The 18,605-nt window shown below is 39.5% G+C and overlaps 1 protein-coding gene across 3 annotated transcripts in view; it reads right to left on the bottom strand.

Moving 5' to 3' along the window:
* Positions 1-18,605, bottom strand: part of Ophn1 (oligophrenin 1) — a 326,280-nt gene that overhangs the window by 162,907 nt on the left and 144,768 nt on the right. For all 3 annotated transcript variants that reach the window (XM_050119716.1, XM_050119714.1, XM_050119715.1), the window contains one exon: positions 4,192-4,293. In XM_050119716.1, the coding sequence (XP_049975673.1) occupies positions 4,192-4,293 (102 nt within the window). The remainder of the gene's footprint in view (positions 1-4,191; positions 4,294-18,605) is intronic.

Genomic DNA, 18,605 nt, shown 5'->3' with positions numbered 1-18,605 from the left:
TCTTTTTGTAGGACAAAGAAATGGGAAAGCTCTAGAAGAGAACAGGAGGTCTAAAGGGAGGGGGAGAAAACAAGAAAGGTTGGTGGAAAATATATTATGAAAGCAGAACTGGGGACTATCGGGGAGGAAGAGCATGAACAAGAAGAAAATGGAGAACTAAAAATGTCACTGAAATACATGTGTTTGTGTGCTAAAAAATAACACCAATTTTTACTTTTAAAAATTTCACTGTCCACATTGGCACGTCAACTGATGTTGTAGTTATGCTAGCTTTGTTTAAGTAATTATATTGTTGAGATTTTCTGGGTGCGTCTCCATAGCCAAATCTAGAGGACGCGATTTTAAAACTACTGGAAGCGAAAATCAGAGAAAATCTAGCCATATATGATGATATGCCCAGATGCCAGCACTCAAGAGTCTAAAGCAGCAAGACACAAGTTTGAGACCTCCTTGAGCTGTTACAAAGCAAGATGAGGGAGCAGATAATCTGCATGGCTTTACATTGGCAAGAATTTTAAATACATCAAAAGCATGATTCATTGAAATTATGGATATTTCATTAAACCAAAAGCAGGCGCAGCACCAAAGGCCCTTCTAAGAAAATAAAAGAATATACTTGGAGCATTGTAAACCATGTATCTGATATTGGCTTGGCACCTAACATCACACACAGAGTCCTTAAAACACAACAACAAGAAAATAACTCAAATTTAAGTATCAGATCAGACAGCTCACCAGAGAACACAGGTGGCAGCTAAGCATATGAGGAGATATTACATGTCACTGGGAAATGTCAAATGACAACAGAAATGTGATTCCACTGCACACCTATCAGAGTGGCTAACAGTAAAAACACTGAAAACACCAACTGCTGATAAGAAGAAGCAAAATAAAGTCTAGCGCTGGTTGGAAAGAAGAATGGTACATGCTGGAAAATAACGGATTCTTCCAAAATAAATCATCTGCTTACACTGCAACCCAACTCATACTCTATAGCATTTACCAAAACAACCTCAACAAAATCTACACATTAATATTTATCATGGCCATAATAATAACTGCCAAAGTTCAGAAGAAAAAAAATAGCCTTCCATAGGCTATAAGATACACAACAGCCCTGAAGAGAAATGAGACAGCTATCAAGACATAAAAATACAGGAATAATAGACACATATTGCTAAATAAAAGAAGTCAATATAAAAAGCATCCATGCTATAGGAGTCCATGACATTATAGAAAAGAAAATATAGGAAGATCAGTGGCTGCCAGGGATGGAGATGAGCAAGCATGGAGCCAGGAGAATTTCAGAACAATGAAGCTGTTCTCCATGACTCTACACTGTTCACGGGTCATTATACACTTGTCAAATCCCTTCAGGGTGGGGCTAAAAGAAGAGTAACTCGGTATCACAGCTCCTGCCTAGCGTGAGCAAGGTAAAAATAAACAACCCATAAACCACAGAACATAAAACCCATTAACTCACCAATTGTAATAAATAACACAAGACCTTAACAATAGTGAGACTGTGAGCCAGAGATCCAATACTTTATCTCTGTAGTTTCCATTCCATTTTTCTTTAAGGTATATGAAATCTCTCTCATTTGCTATAACCACATGTGAATGTATAATCATCAAATAAATAGTTAAATTAAGGGGGAAATTTTGTCTAGGGATATAGCCCAGCACACACTCCTCCTTGCTCCCTCTCCCCTCCCCAGAAACAATAAGCCTAGACCTATCCTAGACAGTGTCTCTTGACTTCCTTCGCACCATGAGCCAGTGTAACAATAAAACAGAAAAGTGATTTAGCAATGATACAATTCTTTGTTTCCTTTTGGGGAACAGGGTCTAATGTATCCTAAGCTAGCCTCACACTCTCTAGGTAGACAAGGATGGCCTTAAGCTATAATTGCAGCCTTCGCCCTCCCTCTCTTCTTCTCTCTCTTCAATCCTTCTTTCCTTTTCTTCTTTTCTGAGACACAGTCTCACTATATGGAACTTATTATGTAACCCAGGCTGCCCCCAAATTCACAGCAATCCTCCTGCCTCAGAGTCTTGGGTGTTGAGATTATAACAATTACCCACCATACCTAACTTTAAAAATAGCTTTACAAATAAAACCTCTTCATTTAAAAAAGTGACTGATTCAATTGCCCTTACCTCAATTTTTAGCCCTGTAGCCCTGTTCATAAGAAATGTCAACAAAGGCTAGGTATCTTGGCTCAAGCCTACAACTCAACACTTAAAGAGGCAAAGTCAGGGAGACTTCTGAGAATCTGAGGCTATTCTGGATGAGGCCTTGTTTAAAAACACCAAAATCTCCCACAAACTGCAAAGAAGGGCACCTGTATAGTGTACAAAACTACTAGAACATTCTCGATGTCTTCATAGCAAAAACCACTAATATATGGATTGTATCCCCATGGGTCCCTATGACTATCCTCAGGATTGGTAGTCACTTAGAGGGCTCACTGGGGATGCAACATATAGTCATAATCCCGGATTTCATTTATTTTAGTGAAAGGATACAAAGAAAAACCACCAAAGAGGAAAGATGTAAAACCCAGTCTAGGAGAAACTGTATAAGCTACTAAGAAACTCCTCAGTAGTCTTGCAAAGAACACATGAAATTTCTCTTACAATAAGCTATAACTACAGAGTAAAAATAGCTGCATGGAAGGTACTGTAGAGACTGATGATACCCCTAGGTTTTCACTGGGCCTGGTAACATGGGCACTCCCTGCCTAGCATGAGTTATAATTTTAGACTGTCTGAGGAACAGGTATTTGAGAAAAGCCACTCTGTCTGCATAGGCAGCTTGTGCACAGAGAGCCACTATTAAAATAGCCTCTCTAAAAATTCCCTCATCCTCCTTTTCTTCAGACAGCATCTGTTCAGACAGATAATTTTGGAAATGATCCCTGTGCTCTCCTTGCCTGCTGCAGATAATAAAGATTTCTCCACTATTTGATGTCTTGCCCATGTTTTTCTTTCTCTTTCTCTCTCTCTCTCTCTCTCTCTCTCTCTCTCTCTCTCTCTCTCTCTCTCTTCTTATTGTTGCACTCTCTTGTCAAGATATAAGGGCAGGGTGGTGGTGGCGCAAGGATTTAATCCCAGCACTCAGGAGGAAGAAACAGGTGGATCTCTGTGAGTTCGAGGCCAACCTGGTCTACAAGAACTAGTTCCAGGACAGGCTCCAAAGCTACAGAGAAACCCTGTCTCGAAAAAGAAAACACACACACACACACACACACACACACACACACACACACACAAAGACAAAAAAAGGAAGATGTAAGCCCACTGCTTTTGATTACACTATCTTGTCTTTCACTAGTCTTTTAGAGTAGTATCAATTCTGGACAAATCGCTTCTCAAGATTATCTCATGCCTTGTTCAGCCTTGAGGCTACTAGCTTCAGTAGGGCAATTTCTCCATTTCTATTTGTCATACATTTTATTTTTTTCAAATGATTATCTCAAATTGGAAAGGCACCATTCTTCCAGAGAGGGAATTCCTCCATTCAGACAAAGTCTTCACCTCCTCATCCCCCGGGTCCCTCAAGACTATTATATAAACATACATATAATGGTACAGAAAGAGGCTTGCTGCTAGATTAATGCATATTCTTAATTTAGAATCCCAGCTCTAAGGTGGAGAAGGACATGGACACTGTATGGTGTCCCTTTATTCCTGTTCCACCCAGTGTAAGGACGATTTGGTAGCTGTCTATTAAATAGTGGCTTGGGAGAATTGTAACCAGTGTAAGTCTCATAGTCTCACTGTGCAGTAGCCATAGTGCAGCATTGCCTGCCCCCACCAAAACAGGCAATGGAACACTACCAAGGACAGCTGTCTGCACCTTATATACCAAATACAATACCAGTTTAAATCTATCTGAACACAGCATCTAGAATCACAGACTTGGGAACTTGGGATTGAAAGTGACCCTGGAGATCCTCAAGTATCAAGCAGTAGGACTGACGCCAGGAATGAAGTTCCTCACCACGGGAAGGTAGTGGAAGAACTGACTCAAGACTCAGAGAGCCTGGGGCCCAGAGCTCAGGTATTCCCTACAAATGTTTCCATGGCCCCTGTTGAGCCATTATAAGAGGAAACCTCCCAAGCAGAAATGACTGTGGTTTCTAATACAGCACAGGATGGAGTCGGGAACGGACTTGGGGAACATACCTCTAGCAACTGAGATTCTTTCTTTTTGGATGACAGGTGTAAGTGCCGGTCCAGTAATGAGTAAAACCTCTCACCATCCTTTTCAAATTTCTTCTTCCTCTCCTAGACATGGAACAGAAGCTTGGCATTAAATTTATATGCTTTAGTACTATGGCATGAGAATGAAAGATACAGGTTCAGGTTTCATGTGATGAGTTCCTGCCGTTCCTAGGAAGCAAAGAAAAACTACAGGCAGCGCGGAATGTGCTGGTTTGCACTGAGCTCAGCAGTTTTGATTTCCTCAGCTACAATCTCAAACCTTTTGACCTACAAAAATAGGCAGTTCCTGGCTCTTTGGCGCCCATTCCCTATGGAGGGATCTCTTGCTCAGCCTAGATAGAGCAGGAAGGGTCTTGGTCCTGCCTCACGTGATGTGACAGACTTTGTTGACCTCCCATGAGTGGCCTCTCTGAGGAGTATATGGCACGGGAGGGGAGGAGGTGGGGGGAGTGGGAGGATGGAAGGGAGAGGGAACTGGAATTGATATGGAAAATAATATTCTTTAAAAAATATAATAATTTAAAAAACCGTACTCCACAAAAAAAAAGCAGTTCCTACTGGTTAGAGCTGACGTCTCTGCAAGCTCTTGCTCCAAAAATGGCACTCGCGGGAGGGGGGCGGGTCTCTGTTGCTGCACACCCTTTCTTCCCTTCACATATAGTTATCATTCATTTCATCATTTAAAAAGAAAAAAGAAACAAAACCGTGAAGCAAATGTGTCCGGGAAAGGCTAATCTGTATGAATCTGAACGACTTCCAACAGCCTCTATTCCAAGACAACAGGAATCAAGGAGTTCCCCCACTGAATTCTTTGGTGTTATTGAAGTATTTACGGCTGCATATTACAGGCTAACGGAGGGAAATCCTGGGAGATTTAGATAGGAAACAAGAATTCACAGCTAGCTTTATGGGGATGGGGACACAGTCTTCACTCTCCTCGGCGATGAAATGTAGTTAACTTCTCTGCTGCTCAGCACAAGTAGAAGTCACAGGGCCTCTAAAGAAATGCTGACAGCCACATTTGCCACCGACTCATTGTCCTGATGTTTTCCTCACGGTATTTAGGAAGCGGATCCTCAATTGAGGAAATGCCTCCATCAGATGGCCTGTAGATTATGTCTGCACGGCATTTTCTTGATTAATGGTTGGTGTGGGATGGCCTAGCTTACTGCTGAGTGGTGTGACCCATGGGTTGTATAATGTGGTCCTGGGATGTATAAGAAAGCGGGCTGAAAAGGCCATGAGGAGTAAGCCAACAAGAAGCACCCCTCCACGACTTCTACTGCAGTCCCTGCCTCCAACTTGCTGCCTTGAGTTCCACCCTGGCTTCCCTGATCTGTAAGCCAAAGAAATCCTTTCCTCATCAACTTGCTTTTGGTCGTGGTGTTTTACCCCAGCAATAGAAACCTAAGACAGAGAGTGGTACCAGACAGTGGAGTAGGGCTGAGACAGACACCTGACCATGTTTGGGGGAGGACTGTGTAAGGACTTCTGGAACTTTGGGCTAGAAAAGTCACTAAGTATTCAGGAGAAATGAACTAGTGAGGTAATTTAGAAGAAAACGCAGCCAAACAATAGAGGTCTTCTAGAACTGTTTTCACCATGCTGACTTTGAGTGATGTGTCACCAATTTAAAAAAAAAGTGTTTCATGCTGGTAAGAATTCCATTTTAAGGTAGACTGCTGGTGAATTGTAAGAGTTTCCAACAACTAAATTTGAATGTACAGATTAATTTGGGTTGAATTAGTATCTGTAAAATAATATGGCACCTAGGTATTAAGTTGCTTATCCAAAGACACCTAGCCATTAAGAGGTAGCACAAACTACTTAAAATAGCTTTTCTTAAAGCCAGCACTGACTACTGGACTCGGGTTTATACACCTTGACGAAGAGGGAATCTTAATTAGGATTACTAATGCTGAGATGAAACACCATGACCAAAGTCACTTGGGGGAGGAAAGAGTTTATTTAGCTTACACTTCCACATCATAGTTCATCAGAAGAAATCAGGACAGGCAATACTAATGATGAGGCCACGGAGGTGTACTGCTTACTACTGGCTTGTTCAGTCTGCTTTCTTATAGAACCTAGGCCCACCAGCCCAGGTATAGCGCCACCACAATGGGCTGGACCCTTCCCCATCAATCAGTAAGAAAATGCCCTAAAGATTTGCTATAGCCTGATATTATGGAGGCATTTTCTTAATAGAGGTCCCCTCCTCTTGGGTGACTTTAGTTTTTGTCAAGTTGACATAAAACTATCCAGCATAGACAGTGTTACGGCTTTGGAACAACCTTCTGTCTTTGTACAAAGTGCCCTCCACTTCTTATTTTCCTCCTTCTACTTCACTGGCCAACCACAATTCATTTTCAAGATCCCGTCCCTTTATGTCAATGGAGTGAGTTCTGTGTGTCTCTCAATGCCTCCATATCCTAGTCTTGTTTTAGGAGTCCCTCCTCTGAGCCCTCAGCACTGCATACATACTAACATAAATCTAGTATGGGGGTGCATAGCTCTAATTCCAGCCTTCAGAAGGATGAGAGGAAGAATGAAAATTTTAGAAAAGAAAAGAATGGATAAATAGGAGGAAAAGAAGAATATGGATGAAAATAATTGCAGAATTGTAGAAATATATGAATGACATTAATATTTTATTCACTCTGACACAATCTAGAAACAAGACACACTTGCTCCATCCCATGTATATGAAAACACTATAACAACATTTATAGGCACTAAAACTGCTACACAACACTGAAAGAGAACAAATTATCAAAGCATGAAAGCTATAAGCAAACTACAATTTCCCTTCTAATTGTAAGACTTGCTCTGTAAGCATACATTTAGCAATCAAGGAATACAAATTCTTTTATCTGTGTTCGATACAATATAGCAAATACGCTTGTGTTGGGCACGGGCATTGGTCTGAGGTAATCTAGAGAAGGCAAGGTCATTGGAACCTGCATTCAAGGCCCTCATACTCCAGTAAGGACTAGAAATACACCTTAAGGGCTCATTTTCCTTTCACTTCTTAAAACACGAGGGGTCTCATTAAGCTACCATCATTCTTCATAAACAGAAAAAAAAGGCAGCACAAAATAGCAATGGAGAGTGCTGTTTCTTCTGTATGGGTTTAGTATTGACACACACCCTTGCTATATAGCTCAGACTGGCCTTCAAATCATCCCTCCTCCATCACCCGAGTGCTTGGATTAAAGGCATGCATCACCATATCTGGCGGAGATTACTATTTCTTACACTGTTGCAAGGATCTATCCTTCTTTTCGACTGAAAAGAAAGGCATTCTCTCTTCATGGGATGTGCTGAAGTGCGTGCCGAAGAAAACAAGCATCCTGCGAAAACGTGTTTCCTGTGCATTGCATAGCTCCGCCAAGCAAGCTGCTCGGAAGAAGCAGCTGGACGGGGCACTTAAAGAGCGTGACAAATGTCTAGAGAACACTGTGTCCAGGCAGGCAGAGCCAGGCAACTTCTGTCCTCTTTAGAGGAAGTTAACATGAGCTGCCAAAGGTTTAAGACATTGGTTCTGGTTCAGCAAATCTCTCATGGACTGAGGAGGTTCTCTTTCTGGCCAGAATAAGTTGGAACCACTCGGGTTGACAACACCAGCTGTGGAGCTGACAGCTGTTTCTCTCTCCCACCTCCTACTTGGAAGAGGCTGTGAGCTTATATCAATGTCTCCACCCACTTGCACCAGTATCTGCGGTCCCAGAATGCAGCAGAGGGGGGTCTGTGTGGCCAATGTATTAATGACTCCTTGTACAGGGTGGTGATGCTGCTGTCAGTAGGAAATGAGACCTTTGCAAACAGCAGCATGTGAGGGCCCCTCTCAGGAATACAAAGAAAAGACTTATTATGCTGCTTAGTAAAAAGAATAACCTCAGAAAACTGAAAACAGAGAACAATAGTTCAGGATTATTTTTTCCTGTGGTGGGAGTAATAGTGATGCTAAGTTTGCTCAACCCATGGCCTCTTGTATATGTCTTAGGGTTTATATTGCTATGATAAACACCATGGCCATAAGCAACTTGGGATAAAAGTGTTTATTTCAGCTTCTAGTTCCATGACAGAGTCCATCACTGAGGAAAACCAGGACCAGAACCTAGAGGCAGAAGCTGATCCAGAAATCACGGAGGAGTGCTGCTTACAGGTTTCCTTGGCCTGCCGTTTTATCACACCAAGGACCACCAGTCCAGGGCCAGTATTACACATAGTGAGTTGGGCCCGCACACATAAAGCATCAATCAAGAAAATGAGGCACAGGTTTGTCCATAGATAAGTCTAGTAGGGACTTCTTTTTTAAAAAACTGATGTTCCCTTATGAAAATGTCCAGCACACAAGGCAAGTGTTCAATGTTCTAACATTAGGATGCACCCTCGGGTCTTCAGTAATAGTTTATGGTATAGATTAAAATAACACGGCAGAAATTGTGGTGCCTTTTACTAATGCTGAAATTGCGTCATTATGGGGAGAAAGTGAACAGTGGCAAAGAGCTTGCAGTAATTCATTGGGAGAGATTAGCAACAAACATCCCAAAGCAAGAGACTCCAGTTTATAAAATGAACTAATTGGATTGTCCCTCAGATAATAAAGGAAAAACCAATTTCTGGAGCCCCTAAATTCTACACTAATGCAAATAAATCAGGAAAGGCAGGTGGTAAGTCAGAACACTTAAGTAAAGTAGCTCAAAGCCCTTATGATTCAGTTTAGAAATCATAAATACATGCTATAGTATTATCAGCTTTTTCAGAACCTCAAAATATAGTTACAAACTCTCAATATGCATAAAGAGTTGCTTTTTAAAACATATTGAAACTGCTAAACTTATTCCAGATGATTCAGAATTAACTTTGTTATTTATTTAACTACAAGTAATCAAAAATAGAAATCATCCTTGTATATAACAAATATCATATCCTATACATGTGTAGCGGGCCCTCTAAGACATAATAATGGTAAAATTGATCAGCCAAAATTTCATAAGAAATACCATGTTAATAGCAAGTGTTTAAAGAAAGATTTTTCAATCATTTGGCAATGAGCCAAAGAAATGATAAGCACATGTCCTACCTGTTCCTTGTATAATCAAACTCTATTACCTGAAAGACGTTACCTAAAAGGTACTCAAAGAATTTCACAAAAGGATGTGTTTCATTTTGCAGAGTTTGGAAAATTAAAATATGTGTACCGTACCATAGATACATATTCAGAATTTCAATGAGTAAATGCTTTAAGTTCTGAAAAGGATGATTCTGTTATTACACATTTATTAGAAGTCATGGCTATCATGGGTATACCTGCACAAATTAAAACTGACAATGATCCACCATATGTCTCTAGTAAAATGAAACAGTTTTTTGCATATTACAAAATAAAGCATATTACAGGTGTATCACACAATCCCATAGGACAAGCAATTATAGAGTGATCTAATTGTACTTTAAAAGATATGCTTAATAAACAGAACGGGGCAATAAAGATCTCTTTCTGAAAAAGGGGGAAGGAGATGGAAAGGATATGAGAAAAAAAGGTAGGTTATTGAATATACTTTAAACTAAAAATCAACTATTCACCCCCAAAATTTTACATTGATATGACCCAATTATGGGTCAGGAGTTAGCAACTAGCTGAAAGAAAGGTAATCATAGAGCCTGAGAGGGAGTGTGGTAGACATAGAGAGATGTACAGGAACTAGTAAGGAGGGATTTGGAGTGGTGTAACTTATTTTTGTGTGGTTGGTTGGTTGCTTGGTGGAGTAGAAGAATGCTCTCTTTCGGAGATACTACCAAGGATATAAGTTTAGCTAGGAGCTAGTCAAACTCTTTGAGCTATCAGATTTTCACCCCAGCCTTTTATTCTCAAGTCTTACTTATAAATAGAATGACTGAGATTTATGCAAAGCTACCTTTAGTGGCAGCAGCAGAGTCATGGCTTGTGAGAACAGAATTCATACTAGGCTGAGGCCTAAGTGGCTGGGCCACTGCCAAAGAAGCAGGCCAGTAACTGGAGTCACAATTACTGACTGAAATAGCAATAGATGAAGGCTTATCCACTGTGCCTAAGAAAATAACAGAGTAACCTGGAAATGGGGCAATGTAAACTCTCAAAGCCCACACCCAATGATATGCTCCACAGCAAGCAAGGCTGCATCCCCTTACGGTTATAAAACCTGCTCCAAAGTATCAACAACTGGAGGCAAATTATTCAAATATGTAAGCCTATGAAGGATTTCATTCAAAATGAGCCTGAGAGGTTATCATTTAAACCACCATAAAAGTTTAATTTACACTGCAGAACTTAAAGGGATTATGTATAAAGACAGTTTATCTTTTCACATTAATGGCTCACAGTACAGGAACTAACATTTAGCATCAAGCACTTTTATAATTGATCTCACTAATCCTTACAACATGGACGGAATTATTACCCATGCATTACCGTCAAAATTACAGCTAAGAAAGGTAAAATGATTCCATATCATAGAAATAGTAAATAGAAGAATTAACATGTTCACTTCTGTTGATGTGCTGTGATATTCTCACACAGCTGCACAGTATACTGGACGCAGGAGCTATGCCATTTCTCTGTGCCTTAGGTTTTTGATATTTATTTGATTTTCTTAATCTTTGAACTGGCAATACGTGATCCTTACCCCAAATTGAATACTATGTGAGCATCTTATGAATATTTAAGCATATGTGTATACTTAAATATTGCAAAGTTAGAAGATGCCATCGTTTATATCTATCCCAATGTGTTCTTTTCTTAACATAAATTAAGATGTCAAATGGCCTCTTTGAAAGATCTCTGGGAGGACCACGATGTTGTCAACTGGCCCTAACACAGAATCATTAAACAAGATTTCATACAGCAAATACTTCTTCAGGTTGAACTTCTGCCCTCCCTGGCATAATTTTCATCTTCCTCTCTTTGACCACCTTTCAGGAAATGGAAACAGAAGAGCATGGCAATGTGGGAAACAGAATTAGAAAAAAAATAGTCAATTTCAGAAGGATAGGAGAACTAAGAACCTTCCCCATATCCAAATATTTCCCCTTCTGAGATGAGTATCTAAAATGAGAAAATGACCTCAAGATTCCGGTCTAGATTCTGTTGCTACCTAGTTGAGAAAACATAAATCTAATTACCTAAGAGAAAATAGCCAGGTGTGGTGGTATACATCTTTAATTTTAGCACTCCAAGAAGCAGAAGCAGGAGGTCCTCTTTCTGTGTTTGAGGCCATCTTTGACTACATAGTGAGTTTGAGCCCAAACAGTGCTACATAGTAGGACCCTATCATCACAAAAGTAAACTAAAAACAAAACAAAGCATAAAATGAAAATAATTCAATAAACAGTTTATAAATGCATTAGATGTTCAAGTATATTGTAGAGTGAATAACTTGCTCAAGGTCATATCAAACAATTCAAGATTGGGATCCTGGGGCAAACGAGATATAAAGCACTTGTTGAGCATGTGTGACTCCCAACTCTCTATTGGGACAAGAGAATCAGACATTCTAAGTGTGAGTTCCTAAATTCTATCCCAACTATTATCAAGGATATCAAAGAAAGGGAGGCTATCAATCTGTGGGCAGGAATTTCAGTGAAGGTATGGGCATGCTGGAATAAGAAAAATAAAGGGGGAAAGTGATGTATCTCTATTTCAATTAAAAACGTATTTTACAGGAAAAGAAAAAGTACGAAGGGTTAAGAAGAGATTCCCCCAGACCCTATCCTTTTCTCATTATACCTCTTATGTTTCCACCAAAAATATTTTTCCCATTACATACTTTTTTCTGAGTATGAAACTCAGTTTGTAGAGTGTTTGCTTAGCATGCAAGAGACCCTGCATCCAGCGATGCATAAGATGGGCATGATGATGCATGCCTGTAACCCCAGCACTTTACAGAGACAAGAAAAGCAGAAATTCAAAGTCATCTTCAACAACATAGTAGATTAAAGGCCAATCTGGTATACATGAGACACTGTCTTAAAAATAAATCCTAAGTCTTTCCTCTTACTCATTACCACTGACATTCAGCCAGGACATAGTTTACTGAATAACTGATCCACAAACTTCCCACTGGCTATATTCACGTACTTTGCCATGTGATATTGTATTGCCTTTCACTAAAGGCAAAATGTACTTCACTTCTGATATTGAGCTCATCCAGATGACTAATTTTAGCCATTGCATTTGTGAAGAAGTGATAATGTAGCAGCTTAGCGTCTTGCATTAAAATATCTTATTTCTCTTCTCAACTGCCATGCATTGTTGCTATCATCATAAGAAAAAATATACTACCACTTTCATGTCCCAGAAGAATACAAGCACATGAAACAAATCAAAAGAGAGCCCCTGGCTCAAGCCAAGTCCCATCAAACTCAACTGAAGCCAATCAAGCCACTCTAGCTAATATATAGATGAGCTAGAAATAAATGCTTACTAATATATGCCACTGAGTTTTAAGGTGTTTGTCATGTTAGTTTTATAAGAGGTAACCAATATGTATGGTTTGATGAGTCTTCTACTAAAGTATTTGGGGGCCATGATAAATGTCTAAAAGGACTGAAAATTGGAAACCAAGTTAAATTTCATACATATTATCAAGTGACTTCATGCGTATACCAACCTTTCTAATATGGGAGCTGATCACAATTCTTATTTCCCAGCCTGAGTTACCTCATGTGCAAAATGAAGAAAAGAATAATGCTTGTATTGGAGGGTTGTGGCAAGCTTGGAAGAGATAATGCATGATAAATAACACATATATTAAATATTTGATAAGGGCACGGATGATCCTAAAAGTAGTACCTTCTACAATGTTGTCAAAGAGGGGAAAGTAAATATTTTGAAAATATTACATTAAAATATTTCCCTTTAAGTATAAAATCTAGTTGGTGGGGTACAGGGTTTATCGCTGTGGTAGAGCAGATGTTTCGCATCTATGAGCCTCTACATACTGTCACCAGCACCCAAATCCAAACTCTGCATGTGGTTAGAAGCGTTTTATCCCACTTACTACCCAATAATAACTTTCTTTCAGTGTCAAAAGCTATAAAACATATAAGGAACTAAGTACATCATAGTTCAAATACACAAAGGCTACACAAACTAATAAGCAAAAAGCACATCTGGTTTTCCAGGTGTGGTAATGCACTCAAGCCACTCAGACAGGAAGATTATGAACTCAAAGCTAGCCTGGCACACATAGTAAGACCCTGTCTTACAAACAAGATAATCTGCGGTCATGCTCTCTTAGGGAGTACACACATCTCTATAAGCAGAACTTAGTTTCCTAGGGGAGATTCTTACAAAGGAAGCCAGCCTTTGGAAAATGGGTGTCCTCCAGGACTATTGAGCACTGCCAGTAAAGAGACAAAACTCACAAGTGTCTACCGCTTAAAATATGGGTAAATAAATAAAACATTATATTAACTAAGTTATCTAGATAGATACTTGGCTTAGAATATTCATTAAATCTAAAAATGTATCCTTTGGCATGTTAACGACCTAGCTAAAGTCTAGTCTTGGTCTGTATTAGTCATAGAATTTTAAAAACACATAAATTATGCAGTTCACTCCTCTCATTTTCAGATAAGGAACGTGAATTTGATCTATTACTATTCTTTTACATTGTGGTTAATTTTAATAGCAGAACGGACCTTTAAAACTTCTTATTCACGTCGCATTTTCAGATGAGATAACTGACCCTTAAAGAGGCACAGTTTGCGATGGGAGAAATGGGACCAGAGTAGAAAACAGGTGCATCTAATTCTGTCTGAGAGAAAGGGATGGTGACAAGACAGAATTATGTGAAAGTAATGGCTCTGGGGAAGGTTACTGCAGCAGTATCCCTCTACCTGAAGTTTCAAGTCTTTTCACAGGAGTATAAGTTATCTAAATGCAAAAAGAACTCTATCTAAAATATCAAAACTAGAGGACATCTGTGAAGAAAAGTGTGATTACTTCTTTTTTAAAGACTTATTTATTAATAATGTATACACTGTTCTGTCTGCATGGATGCTTGCACGCCAGAAGAGGGCACCAGATCCCATTATAGATGGTTATGGTTACTGGAAATTGAACTCAGGACCTCTGGAAGAACAGTCAGTGCTCTTAATCTCTGAGCCATCTCTCCAGCCCATGTGATTACTTCTGACAAGTAGGAATATAATACAATATAAATGAATGGTAATAGATCAAATTCAGTTATGTTTTTAAAAAACTAAAACTCACAATAAATCTAAATTATATATGCAGGTGTCGTGTAGCAGTTTCCTCCAAGATGAAATCCTTCCATCTTGTAGGGAAGTTCTTTAAGACACAGAATGTTAACAATGAGGTAAAACAACCAAGTGTGGCAATGGGAAGTGAAACACTTCATTACTGTAGACAAGCTAGTTAAGACAGGAAGTATACAACTCAAAATAGCCTCAGGAAGTCCCTGAAACTGACTTGATTCATAAGAACTTTCCTTACCCAAGAGTTTAGAAACAGTAAAGACTATTGAGTGGCATACTTGGACAAGCTGAGCTGCTTAGAAGATGTTCAAACTGAGTAGCCCAAAAGAAGCAGAGATCAACAAAACAACCTGGAAGAAGTCAAACTGTCTAAAATACAGAGACCAGCCAAGCTTAGACCAACTGGAAAAAAGACACTTTCCTACCCATTGAGCTACCAGGAGCTTGTACAGTATGCCCAGGTTTTTATCTTTTATGAGTTGTTATGCTCAGAGGCTGCTCGTTTGTCTCCTGGCCACCCAGATTCCTAAAATAATCACATAGAATCTGTATTAGTTAAATCACTACTTGGCCTATTATCTCTAGCTTCTTATTAACTAACTCTTATATCTTAAATTAACCCATTTCTATTATTTTATATTTTACTATGAGGCTCGTGGTTTACCAACAAGGTTTCAGCACATCTGTCTCCTGCAGCAGCTCCAAGGCATCTCTCTGACTCTGCCTATTCTCTCTCTCTCTCTCTACATCCCTGTTTGGATTTCCCGCCTGGCTTTACTCTGCTAAGTCATCGGCCAAAAGCAGCTTTATTCATTAACCAATAACAACACATATACAGAAGGACTTCCCACACCAAGTTGTCACCTATGTTTGGGTAGGCTTGAGTGGTGCAGTTGTCTTTGAGTCACATCTGTAGGTAACCCCAGTAAAACTCATTGACTCACCAAGTTGGATGTCTGTACTTTGGCCCCTCATAAGTTCCTTATATGGGCTGAGTAGACAGCTGTTTGTATCTCCCCAGGAATAGCAGGAACTGTACACATACACTCTTAAAATCCTTGCAAAATCCTGGGTCATAAAATGTGACCCAAAAGAAAGAACATAGTCAGAATATAGGACCTATCCCAAACTGTGCCACCAACTTGCTGTGTAATCTTTGAGGGCTCCATTTCTCTTGCTGAGTCTTGAATGCAATCTCTTTATAGAAGACAGGATATAAAGAAAACTCCTCAGTGCTTATTAAAATGGCACAGACAGTTTTATTTTTCTTCCGTCTTATGACTATACTCTAAAAGGTTCTAGTTAAGTTATAACAACTCTATTCATAAAAGTTCTTGATTAACAGTCAGAGGTCCAGGCCAACATAACAGCCTTCCTCCTTCCTACTTCCTTAGCTATCAAGCAGGCAAATATTCTCAGGGCAAGGAGAGCCTGTCTCTGAAGCCAAGGGGAGTATTATTATTCCCATTTGTCTTTGCCAATTATTGACCTAAGAGTTGGCCCACAACTCAGCCCATGAGATATAAGGAAAAGACTGCTGGCAGCTTTGAGGAGACATATGTCTCTCTAGCCAAAAGAATAAAAATGGTATATTAATGGAGCCCTTCATTATTACATGGAGTACTGGAAAATAACAATGTACTATGTTAACTTGTGGCATCTATGACCTTGCAGTAACATCTAAAAGAACTGTAGAAAGAAGACTTCGACGTGACTTAGGGAAACTTGGAACCTCCTCCCTCCAGAGCTCTTAATAACAAATGTTGTCATGGTATTGGGTAATTTTATTCATAAATATGGCTAGGCCATGTTGCCCAAATGTCTGGTCAAATGCTAGTCCAAGAGCTGCTCTTAAGGTAGTTTGTAGACAGCAATTAACACTAAATCAGTTCACTTTGAGAAAATCATATCACCTGGCAGAATGAGTGTGAGCCTCATCCAGTTAATAGAGGCTTTAGGAAATAATGTTTTCCAATCCACAAAGAAAGATATCTTCATACCTCAATTGCAATGTAGTCTCTTTCTATGTGTCCAACCTGACAAGCTGCCCTGCAAATTTTAGATTTGGTAACTCCCACAATCATTTCCTTAACCCTCCTTCCCCCCCCCCCCCCCTCTCTCTCTCTCTCTCTCTCTCTCTCTCTCTCTCTCTCTCTCTTCCCTCTCTCCTTCCCTTCCTTTGAGACTTATGAAGGGGTTATATCCTGATAAATCGATCATAAGTTAAAAATGTTATAAGTCAAAAATGTTCAACTACACTTAACGTACTGGATATCAAACACATAACAAGGTGTGGTGACACGTGCCTGTAATAACAGTACCTGGGAGGCTGAGGTTAGAAGTTTGGGGTCATCCTGAGCAATTAAACAAGACCTTATCACAAAATTTTTGAATAAATTAAAGGCCTGGGATTTTAGCTTTGTGGTGGAGCACTTGCCTGACATGCACAAATCTTTAGACTCAACCATTAAATGTGGGGGGAAATGGTTAGTAACACAGCAAACCATCAAGTAGAATTTGGTTCCCCTTGTGTGTGGTTTATTGCCCCCACTAAACAACACAACAGGGCATCATATCACATTTTTTCAGTCTGCGAAACATTGAAACTCAAATTTTAAGTATGTTTTTATGAATGCATATTGCTTTAGAAACACAGTATAGTAAAAAATTATAAAGTCAAAACATCATACATCAGAGACCATATTTACACATATCTTATTAATTCCATTAATCTAATCCTACATTAGAAATTATTTGGAAGTAAGTGATTCATTCAGTCACTTTAATACCTGTGTTTCTTTGAATGTATTTGGTCCCCATAAGCTCACAGGGAGTGGCACTGTTGGGAGGTATTGCCTTGCTGGAGGAAATGGTCTTGTTGGAAGAGGCTGGATGACACAAGCCTTTAATCCAGACCTTGAGACTGGCAGGCACACCTTTAACCTAGACCATACCTTATGCTGGAAGTGTGTCGCTGTGGGAGTGGACTTTGAGGTCTTTTTTCTCAAACTCCACACAGTGTGCCTGTCAGTGGACTTCCTGTTGCCTCTGAGTCAAGATTAGAACTCTCAGCTCCAGCACCACATGTGCCTGCATGCAGCCATGCTCCCCACCTTGACGGACTAAATCTCTGAACTGTAAATGTTGACTTAAATGTTTTCTTTATAAGAGTTGCTGTGGTCACAGTGTCTCTTCACAGCGATAGTAACCCTAACTAAGACAATCCTGTATACTTATTTCTCTTAGCATACTAAGTATTACTGAAGTCCCAGGAACCAAACTAGAATTTCCACCGATCCATTTGTTAATCAACACTAGTAGTTAATAATTTAGAATTCATTGTGCTAAGTAATTTTATTTTATGCTTCTCTGGTGTAAAGACAGAAGAACTAAGTAAAGAAAAGAAATAAATATTTCTGAACAAATAAACTTTGAAGTTCGAAAGACCAGACAGACACTGGTTTAAGGCCTGGCCCTGTGATTTTGTAGCTCCTGTGCCCCTGAATACATTCTTATCCTCTGAGAGCCCTTGTTACCTCACTGGGTGAATAACAAATATCTTCTTCATGGGATATGTGAGAATGCAATCTTCTTACTACACATCACATCCTGATACAAATGAACCAAATGAATGTTGTCCCCACACATTCCAATACCTACACAATGTGAAAATTCTGCTTAACCAATATACTAACCACTAGCCACACATAGTTATATTCACTTAATTAGAATTAAACAAAATTTAAAATTCCATGTGACCCTCAGTCACAGTGGAAACTTGTCAAGTGTACAGTATGTAAGTACTTGTGATTGGAAGTTACTTGAGTGGCAATTCAGATACACATTTGATATTTCCCCAGGGGAGGTGTAATAAAAGAATCTGCAAATTATAATCTAAAGCAAAAGGTCATATACTCTTGATTTCCCGCCTTTCCATGTACTTCAACAGTAAAGCTGAAACCAGCTGATGATAACAACAAAGAAACAAGGTCATGGAGGCTCTGTTAACCCAAACAAGATGGCTCTCAAGAATTACAGAATGTCACAATGGGGGGTTCAAATGGGAAGGGTACTGGGAAGGTTAAGGCAGACACAACAGTCTCATTTTG

Source organism: Alexandromys fortis, unplaced genomic scaffold, assembly GCF_014885135.2.
Source record: "Alexandromys fortis isolate MF-2015 unplaced genomic scaffold, M_Fortis_MF-2015_v1.1 scaffold_155, whole genome shotgun sequence".
Taxonomy (NCBI): domain Eukaryota; kingdom Metazoa; phylum Chordata; class Mammalia; order Rodentia; family Cricetidae; genus Alexandromys; species Alexandromys fortis.
Note: the sequence above shows the minus strand (reverse complement) of the source record. Positions and strands in the feature narration are given on the sequence as shown.